General features: G+C 55.7%; 2 protein-coding genes across 2 annotated transcripts; both read right to left on the reverse strand.

Annotated features, from left to right (window-relative positions):
* Positions 1-487: 487 nt before the first annotated feature.
* Positions 488-3,009, reverse strand: LOC130521103 (complement factor I-like; the record flags this gene model as incomplete). Its single annotated transcript, XM_057024751.1, has 10 exons — positions 2,790-3,009; positions 2,444-2,608; positions 2,221-2,374; positions 1,706-1,769; positions 1,475-1,631; positions 1,199-1,389; positions 1,022-1,123; positions 844-957; positions 736-765; positions 488-660 (listed from the first exon to the last, which is right to left on the reverse strand). Coding segments are annotated over exons 2-10 (1,095 nt in total), but the record flags the coding sequence as incomplete, so codon positions are not given.
* Positions 3,010-4,048: 1,039 nt separating this feature from the next.
* On the reverse strand, positions 4,049-7,993 carry LOC130521102 (uncharacterized). The gene is made up of 5 exons (XM_057024750.1): positions 7,873-7,993; positions 7,697-7,807; positions 6,913-7,030; positions 6,710-6,825; positions 4,049-6,573 (listed from the first exon to the last, which is right to left on the reverse strand). The coding sequence occupies exons 3-5, from the start codon at positions 6,987-6,989 to the stop codon at positions 6,251-6,253; spliced, it is 516 nt and encodes a 171-aa protein (XP_056880730.1). The 5' UTR covers positions 6,990-7,030; positions 7,697-7,807; positions 7,873-7,993; the 3' UTR covers positions 4,049-6,250.
* Between the last annotated feature and the right edge of the window lie 1,207 nt (positions 7,994-9,200).

Here is a 9,200-nt window from a genome sequence, read left to right on the forward strand (position 1 = left end):
TGACTGTTGTCTGACCGTTGTCTGACTGCTGTCTGACTGTTGTCTGACTGTTTTCTGACTGCTGTCTGACTGTTGTCTGACCGCTATCTGACTGTTGTCTGACCGTTGTCTGACTGCTGTCTTTTTGTTGTCTGACTGTTTTCTGACTGCTGTCTGACTGTTGTCTGACCGCTGTCTGACCATTGTCTGACTGTTGTCTGACCGCTGTCTGCCTGTTGTCTGCCTGTTGTCTGACCATCGTCTGACTGTTGTCTGACTGTTGTCTGACCGCTGTCTGCCTGCTGTCTGCCTGTTGTCTGACTTCTGTCTGACCGCTGTCTGACTGTTGTCTGACCGCTGTCTGACTGTTGTCTGACCATCGTCTGACCGCTGTCTGCCTGCTGTCTGCCTGTTGTCTGACTTCTGTCTGCCTGCTGTCTGACTGCTGTCTGACCGCTGTCTGACTGTTGTCTGACTGTTGTCTGACCGCTGTCTGCTGTTGTCTGACTTCTGTCTGACCGCTGTCTTCTTGTTGTCTGACTGTTGTCTGTCTGCTGTCTGACTGTTGTCTGACTGCTGTCTGACTGTTTCGAGGACCTCTGTACAGTCTGACCCAGCCGGTCGGCTGAAGGGGGCGGGGCTCACAGGTCAGGCGCTCACCTTGTTTGGGAGAGACGTGATCTGAAAGAGGATCAGACGTTTTGATCTTCCAGATCCCTCAGAGACCAGGTTCTGGCTGGTATCTGTGGTTCTTACCTTTCTGGGTGGGGTGATTGCGTCCTGGAGCTGATGAGCAGTCAGTAATAACAATAATCAGTCAGTAACAGTGACTGTTCTCTGCCTGGTTCAGGTCCAGATCCTCACCTTTGCGTTGGGGAGCTTCATCCTCGCCGTCCAAACAGTCCAGCTGTCCATCGCCCACCGCGTCCTGGTGCAGACACACGCCGCTCTTACAGCGGAAGCTTTTGTTCCGGCAGCCTGGAACCAGACACACGTCAGACGGGGACAGGCAGCAAAGGTCAGAAGGTCACTTCCTCTTTACTTTGACAGCACATCTCGTCGCTGCGGTCGCCGCAGTCGTCGACTCCGTCGCAGGTCTGGCTCAGAGACACCTGCTTGCTGTTCACACACACGAAGCCGTCGTCTGCTGAAAGGTGCAGAAACGGGTCAGAGGCCCGGCGCCGGTGTGAGGACGGCAGGAGGCCCGTGTGGTTCTCACCGCTTCTGGTTCCGGACTCGTAGCAGGACACTGTCGCGACTTTCTTGTCGATCTCGGTGCTGTCGTAGATCACGCACTCAGCCAGCGAATTCTCGTAACCTTGGCAACGGATGCTGACACAACTGTCGGGAAGGTTCTGGTCAGACTTCTTCAGTTTCTTGTGGAACTTGAAGGTTGTGGCGACTGCGCCTCTGCAGAGGAGACGTGTGTTTAGCAACGCCGAGGCGTCGGTGCGACTGTGCGAGGCGTTAGGGTTAGGGAGGCGTTGCTGCTCACAGCGGGTGGCCGTGCTCCCGACACGCCACGTTGGCGGCCGCCATGTTCCACAGTTTCCAGCACACCAGAAGTTCTTCTCCACCGCTGGGATGTTGAGCATTGGGAACAAAGACTCTGACGACTTCGGAGTCGGGCAGGATGGAGCTGCTGAAGGAGGCTGAGCAACACAAGAGACGAGTTGACCAACAAGCTCCAACCGAGGCGACGGAGCTGCAGGGCCACAACACCGACCTGCACAATTCTGCCCAAAGTGGGAGAACTTTGGAGACTTGGTGCGACACGAGACGGCCATCAGCTGGAAGACAGAAGATGTGAGTCCAGAAGCTGGAGCTCAGCACCACAGCAGCTGGATCACCCAGGACCACTTCACGTTGATCTGGGCAACCAGGACTGTGACGGTGGAGCAATGTGTGTGTGTTGTGATGCAACCGCTGGTCTCTGGGGAGACGAGGTGGTCTCTGGGGAGACCGCTGGTCTCTGAGGAGACCTCTGGTCTCTGGGGAGACCTCTGGTCTCTGGGGAGACAGAGGTGGTCTCTGGGGAGACAGAGGTGGTCTCTGGGGACCTCTGGTCTCTGGGGAGACAGAGTGGTCTCTGAGGAGACCTCTGGTCTCTGGGGAGACAGAGGTGGTCTCTGGGGAGACCTCTGGTCTCTGGGGAGACCGAGGTGGTCTCTGGGGAGACCGAGGTGGTCTCTGAGGAGACCTCTGGTCTCTGAAGAGACCGAGGTGGTCTGCGGAGGGTACCTGACAGTAGGAGCGATAGTTGCGACCGTCCCGCCCACAAACCGCCGTCACGTTCTCCGAGGGACACTGGTAGGGGACCTTACACAGGCACTGGCCATCCAGGCAACGCTCCCACGGCGGACAGAACACCAGGTCACATGACTGGCGAGTGTACCTGGTCCGGTGGCGGATGCAGAGTCATGAGAACAGAACCACAGAAGAGAGGCTCTAAAGAGGTCTTTACCCTCTCTGCAGACACTCCGGAGGCCTCAGGGAAGGCTCCCTGTCGGCCCTCTCTGGGGCCGCAGTGGTGGTGACGGGCGGGGGGGGGCGTGGCCTTCCATGGGGCGCCATGATGCGTCTCAGTCTCGTGGGAGAAGTCGAACTTTTGCTCGGCTCCAGAGCTCACCTGCAGAGAAGAGCAGGACGAGAGTCGGACGGACCGACGCTCCGGGCTCGACCAATGAGGTGTCCCCAAGAATCGCGCCAGCCAGGCTAACGTTCGCTACACTAGCTAACGCTACACTAGCTAACGCTACACTAGCTAACCTCACATTTAGTCACAGATCGAAGACGGTGCGAATACTGACCGTTCCAGAGCCAGCGAGGAGGAGGAGCAGCAGCAGCGGAGAAGCTGAAGTCATCCTGAACATCTGCAGGTCCAGATGTGCTTCAGCCTGGGGGAGGACGCGCCGTTATCTGGCGCCTCCGTCAATCATTAGCCCGCGGCTAAGGTCCACCAGCTGACCGCTCCTCAAATCAATACTGCTCTTTACCGGAACATGGGAAAATCCAATTCCCGCAACCAAAAAGGCCTCAGGATGAAGCCGAGGAACCATCGGAGGGTCTGAAAAACTGAAGACACGGCCGCCCGGCTGAGTTTCTGGTGCTGTTGAAGACGTTTCCAGACGTTTCCAGGTGTTTCCAGGTGTTTCCAGTCAACATGTTGCCAGGAAGCAGCTAAATATTTGGTGACCTTTGACACGGCGGGTCGATGGACTGAGCACAAACAAGTTAATGATCGACGCCGCCGGTCACACACGTGCAAACACACCCACGCAGCTGTGGGCGTGGCCAGCTCATGCTAATGATGCTAACAGCAACCCGCAGAACCAACAACTGTCTGACCCGGAGTCCAAGGATGACCAGACCGACGCCCCCTGCTGGTGACGCCCCATGAGGCCCCTGCTGTGTGTGTGTGTGAGTGTGTGAGAGAGTGTGTGTGGTGTGAGTGAGAGTGTGTGTGTGAGTGTGTGAGAGAGTGTGTGAGAGAGTGTGTGTGTGTGTGAGTGAGAGTGTGTGTGTGTGTGTGAGTGTGTGAGAGAGTGAGTGTGTGAGTGAGAGTGGTGTGTGTGAGTGTGTGAGAGAGTGTGTGAGAGAGTGTGTGTGTGTGTGTGAGACATCTGTGACATCTTGAATTGAGGCTCTGGCCTCTCTGGAGATGCTACTGCTAACAGTAGCATGGTTTATTGAATGGACGACTTCCTGCTGGCAACAAAACGTTCCAAATGTCAACGTCAAAGTTCCCCATCTCCTCTGAGGAACGCGGGAGAACGCAGCGTTCCGCACTGAAAGGCCAGAAGAAAGTGTCCAATGCTAACTGATCGGGTTCTGATCAGGTTCTGACCAGGTTCTGAGAGAAACATCAACAAATATAAATGAATTCATCACAGATTTCAAATATTTGGCATTTTATAAAATGTGTAAGAACCCTCAAAAGCTAACAAGCATTAGTGCTGCTAGCTTTGATCGCTCCAAGCTTTGTTCAGGTTAGTTAACGTGAACTCGTTAATATTTTACATCAAACGTTTGTTCAAAACTCTAAAAAGATAAAAGCAGCCACAAAAAATCTTTGATCTCGGTTTTTATTTCCCACGTCTGGAAGCGCGACGCGTCGCTGATGTCACATGTCGCTGATGTCACATCCTGTCCGAGTCATGTGACACATGATGAAGAACATGGACAGAGACCAGAAACAAACTTCCGTTGACCTTTGGACAAACAAGTCAAAGCTGCAGAACCAACATAAAAACAGAGAATTTGGTCTTTGAGCCGATGCTAACGGCTACGACTGTAGCGCTGAAGAACTGACGTGTGCTGGTCTCAGGTCAGACGCACCACAACTGTCAACTGGAGAATTTCATGGTTTTTAGCAGGAAAACAAAGGTTTCTGACAGTTAGCATGAGTGTTAGCATGTTAGCACACGTGTTTGACCCTTGAGAGAAGACGAGGCTTGATGGTCGCGCTTCCTCGATGCTGTCGTTCAGTTTTACAGGACAAACCTGCCAACAGCATCCGTCACCATGACGACCCCCGCAGGGCAGATTTCCTGCTTCAGGCGCAGCATTGCTAACGTTCATGAGATCTTTGTTAGCATGTTTAGCCAAATTTTTAAGAAATAGAAAGTAAAAACAAGCAAAATAAACATCAGAGCTGCTCTGTGCAAAGAAACACAGTTTATCTGCCGTTAGCCGTTAGCCGTTAGCATCAGCCTTCACGAGTCACGCCCACTTAACATTAGTTCACCGGAGAAAAGTTCAAATAAGTTAAAGTAGATAAAATAGATAAAATCCTTTCTGCAGGTGTGGATGACAACAGAACTCGTTAGCTTACATATGCTAACCTATATTTACGCTAACTGTTTTTATAAAGGCCACAAATATTCAGCATCCACTGAGTTTAGTGGACAAAAAAATGCTAAAAGTGTAAAGTTTGTTTGTCTTCAGACCTGTAAACTTCAGACGAGTGTAGCGCAGTGTGTGTGTGTGTGTGTGTGTGTGTGAGTGTGTGTGTGTGTGTGTGAGTGTGTGTGTGTGAGTGTGTGTGTGTGTGAGTGTGTGTATCTGTGTGTGAGTGTGTGTGTGTGTGTGATCATGGTGCACTTCTTTGACGTTACAGCGAAACTGAAACAAAGATGGCCGCCGACACCAGACGCTGCTAACATGCTAACATGCTAACATGCTCTCATCGTTGCATCAGCGCACGTTTACAGAAGATGCAGCAAACGCCACAATGTGGCGGCCATCTTTGAAAGGTCAGCAGCCACATTTTAAGCTAAGCTATTGCACGCCCAGCTAATGCTAATGATTACAGGCAGCAACTTCCTGTAGACAGCAGGTCAACTTCCTGTCAGTTTGAACACCTGCGTTCTCATCAGGTATGATGGACAGAAACTTTGGTTCATTTGATTTCACACAGACGGGTCACCTAGGTTAGGTCACCTGTGCAGAGGTCACCTGGGGTGAGGTCACCTGGGGTTAGGTCAGCTGTGCAGAGGTCACCTGGGGTGAGGTCACCTGGGGTGAGGTCACCTGTGCAGAGGTCACCTGGGTTAGGTCACCTGTGCAGAGGTCACCTGGGGTGAGGTCACCTGTGCAGAGGTCACCTGTGGTGAGGTCACCTGGGGTGAGGTCACCTGTGCAGAGGTCACCTAGGGTGAGGTCACCTGTGCAGAGGTCACCTGGGGTTAGGTCACCTGTGCAGAGGTCACCTGGGGTGAGGTCACCTGTGCAGAGGTCACCTGTGCAGAGGTCACCTGGGGTGAGGTCACCTGTGCAGAGGTCACCTGGGGTGAGGTCACCTGTGCAGAGGTCACCTGTGCAGAGGTCACCTGGGGTGAGGTCACCTGGGGTGAGGTCACCTGGGGTGAGGTCACCTGTGCAGAGGTCACCTGGGGTGAGGTCACCTGTGGTGAGGTCACCTGGGGTGAGGTCACCTGTGCAGAGGTCACCTGGGGTGAGGTCACCTGGGGTGAGGTCACCTGTGCAGAGGTCACCTGGGGTGAGGTCACCTGGGGTGAGGTCACCTGTGCAGAGGTCACCTGGGGTGAGGTCACCTGGGGTGAGGTCACCTGTGCAGAGGTCACCTGGGGTGAGGTCACCTGTGGTGAGGTCACCTGGGGTGAGGTCACCTGTGCAGAGGTCACCTGTGGTGAGGTCACCTGGGGTGAGGTCACCTGTGCAGAGGTCACCTGTGGTGAGGTCACCTGGGGTGAGGTCACCTAGGGTGAGGTCACCTGTGCAGCTGATCATGTGGAAAACCTTCACGTGTTCATGACTTCAGCCGACAACAGCAGCTGTGGAGTGACGGCCAGGTGGGCTCTGATGCTGTGCTGCTCAGGGTCAGGGGGTCCGGCAGGAGATCTTTGGGGGTCCGGCAGGAGATCCTTGGGGGTCCCGGCAGGAGATCCTTGGGGGTCCCGGCAGGATTCTTGGGGCTCCGGCAGGAGATCCTAGGGGGTCCCGGCAGGAGATCCTTGGGGCTCCGGCAGGAGATCCTAGGGGGTCCCGGCAGGAGATCCTCTGAGGCTGTTGAGGGCCGCGTGGATCCTGAAGTGCAGCCTGGACTCCAGAGAGTACCCTTTGTAGTTGGTCCTGTCCAGGAGGAACATTTCAAAGCCAGTCAGCAGTGAAGCCCTCAGGCTAACATTAACGACAGCGCTAGTGTTAGCCCTCAGGCTAACACTAGCGCTGTCGCTAGCCTGACAGGAGCAGGAATCAGGTGACCTACTTGGCGTTGTGGATGTGGGCGGCGGCCTTGGCTGAGTCCCCTGTTGGTGGTAGAGGAGCGCCAGCTCGTAGAGCGTGAAGGGGACCAGGTAGTGGTCGAAGCGGATCTGGCGCTCGCTGCAGGATGGATGGGAGGGTCAAGTGGAGCCACGCCCACTGCCCCCTGTGTGTGTGTGTGTGTGTGTGTGTGTGTGTGTGTGTCACCTGGACAGCACGCGTGTGAAGCACAGCTCCGCCTGGAACAGCCGGTCCAGGTGTTTCAGGCAGAGGCCCTTCAACATCTGGAGCAGGCAGCTGTCGTCTGGGTGGAAGTCTGATGGATCTGAAGCAGAAAGACAGATCACCTGATCACTGAGAGATCAGCTGGTCATCACGACAGATCCCTGATCACCAACAGAGCACCCGATCACCAACAGATCACCTGATCACTGACAGATCACCTGATCATCACGACAGAACACCTGATCACTGACAGATCACCTGATCATCACGACAGATCACCTGATCATCAACAGATCACCTGATCACGACAGATCAGCTGATCATCACGACAGATCAGCTGATCATCACGACAGATCACCTGATCAACGACAGATCACCTGATCATCACGACAGATCACCTGATCACACGACAGATCGCCTGAACATCAACAGATCACCTGATCACCGACAGATCACCTGATCATCACGACAGAACACCTGATCACTAACAGATCACCTGATCACTGACAGATCACCTGATCACCGACAGATCAGCTGATCACTGACAGATCACCTGATCATCACGACAGAACACCTGATCACTAACAGATCACCTGATCACCGACAGATCACCTGATCACGACAGATCAGCTGATCATCACGACAGATCACCCGATCACCGACAGATCACACCGATCACCAACCAGATCACCCGATCACCAACAGATCACCCGATCACTGACAGATCGCCAACAGATCAGCTGATCACAGCGTGTGTTCGGCTCACTGGGGTGGTTGCGCAGCCGCTCCTCGGCCGTCTCTATGGTAACCAGCAGGGCCTCGGTGTAGTCGGCTCTCTTCCAACGACGGTGAAGCCGTTCCAGACGTACATCATCTCCTGCACACAGAAGGTTCGGATCAGAACACGCCGGCGTCCGTCCCGACCACATGGAGGCGAGCTACCAGCGCAGGGACCACCAGCGGGACCACGGCGGCGCCCTGGTAGCGCCTGGACTTCCTGACGGCGAACTTCTCCGTGTGGGATGGACTTTCCCGCCAGACGCTGCTTCAGACCCTCCACTGCCTGCAGGGAGACGGGAGGATCAGCTGATGTCCTGCGGCGGTTCTGGCGGCCGGGGCGGCGTCTCTGACCTGAAGAGGTCACACCACGTCCTCCCCCGTCTTCTTCTGCTCCTCCTCTGACATCATGCTGAGGATGGCGGCCTTCTGGTACACGTAGATGGCCTGCACACAGATCCAGATAGGCCCTCAGAGCTGGAGAACCCGGAGCAGGTCCCGGGACGCTCGGCTCACCTTGGACCAGCGGCTCTCCTGACACAGCAGGTCAGCGTAGCGGAACGCCTGGACCCAGTCCTGCTGGTACGAGTGTGTCCACATCAGCTCCCAGTAGCACATGTGGTGGATCTGCCGCCACTCCTGCTGGCTGCTGATGCACTCCTGGAACTTCAGCAGGGCCTGGAAGGCAGCACGAGGGGGTCAGTGAAGGCAGCACGAGGGGGTCAGTGAAGGCAGCACACGAGGGGGTCAGTGAAGGCAGCACGACGGGGGTCAGTGAAGGCAGCACGACGGGGAACAGTGAAGGTAGCACGAGGGGGTCAGTGAAGGCAGCACGACGGGGGTCAGTGAAGGCAGCACGGGGGGGCAGTGAAGGCAGCACGAGGGGGTCAGTGAAGGCAGCACGACGGGGCAGTGAAGGTAGCACGATGACAGGCAGTGAAGGGTCAGTGAAGGCAGCACGAGGAGGGACAGGAAGGGTCAGTGAAGGCAGCACGAGGGGGGACAGTGAAGGCAGCACGACGGGGGTCAGTAAAGCAGCACGGGGGGGACAGTGAAGGCAGCACGAGGGGGATCAGTGAAGGCAGCACGACGGGGGTCAGTGAAGGCAGCAGGGAGGGGGTCAGTGAAGGCAGCACGACGGGGGTCAGTGAAGGCAGCACGACGGGGAACAGTGAAGGCAAGCAGCACGACAGGGGTCAGTGAAGGCAGCACGACGGGGAACAGTGTGAAGGTAGCACGATGACAGGCAGTGAAGGGTCAGTGAAGGCAGCACGAGGAGGGACAGTGAAGGGTCAATAAGGCAGCACGAGGGGGGACAGTGAAGGCAGCACGACGGGGGTCAGTAAAGCAGCACGGGGGGACAGTGAAGGCAGCACGAGGGGGATCAGTGAAGGCAGCACGAGGGGGATCAGTGAAGGCAGCACGAGGGGGATCAGTGAAGGCAGAACGACGGGGGTCAGTGAAGGCAGCACGAGGGGGTCAGTGAAGGCAGC

The sequence above is a fragment of the Takifugu flavidus genome, unplaced genomic scaffold (genome assembly GCF_003711565.1).
Source record: "Takifugu flavidus isolate HTHZ2018 unplaced genomic scaffold, ASM371156v2 ctg701, whole genome shotgun sequence".
In the NCBI taxonomy this organism is placed as follows: Eukaryota; Metazoa; Chordata; class Actinopteri; order Tetraodontiformes; family Tetraodontidae; genus Takifugu; species Takifugu flavidus.

Bases quoted from the DNA above. Each gene is read 5' to 3' on its own strand.
- LOC130521102 (XM_057024750.1), bottom strand. From the start codon at position 6,989: ATGTTGAAGGGCCTCTGCCTGAAACACCTGGACCGGCTGTTCCAGGCG. The intron at 6,826-6,912 runs GTGACACACACA...TCCATCCTGCAG, and splicing joins TTCACACGCGTGCTGTCCAG to CGAGCGCCAGATCCGCTTCG. The intron at 6,574-6,709 runs GTAGGTCACCTG...CCTCCTGGACAG, and splicing joins GCCCACATCCACAACGCCAA to GACCAACTACAAAGGGTACT.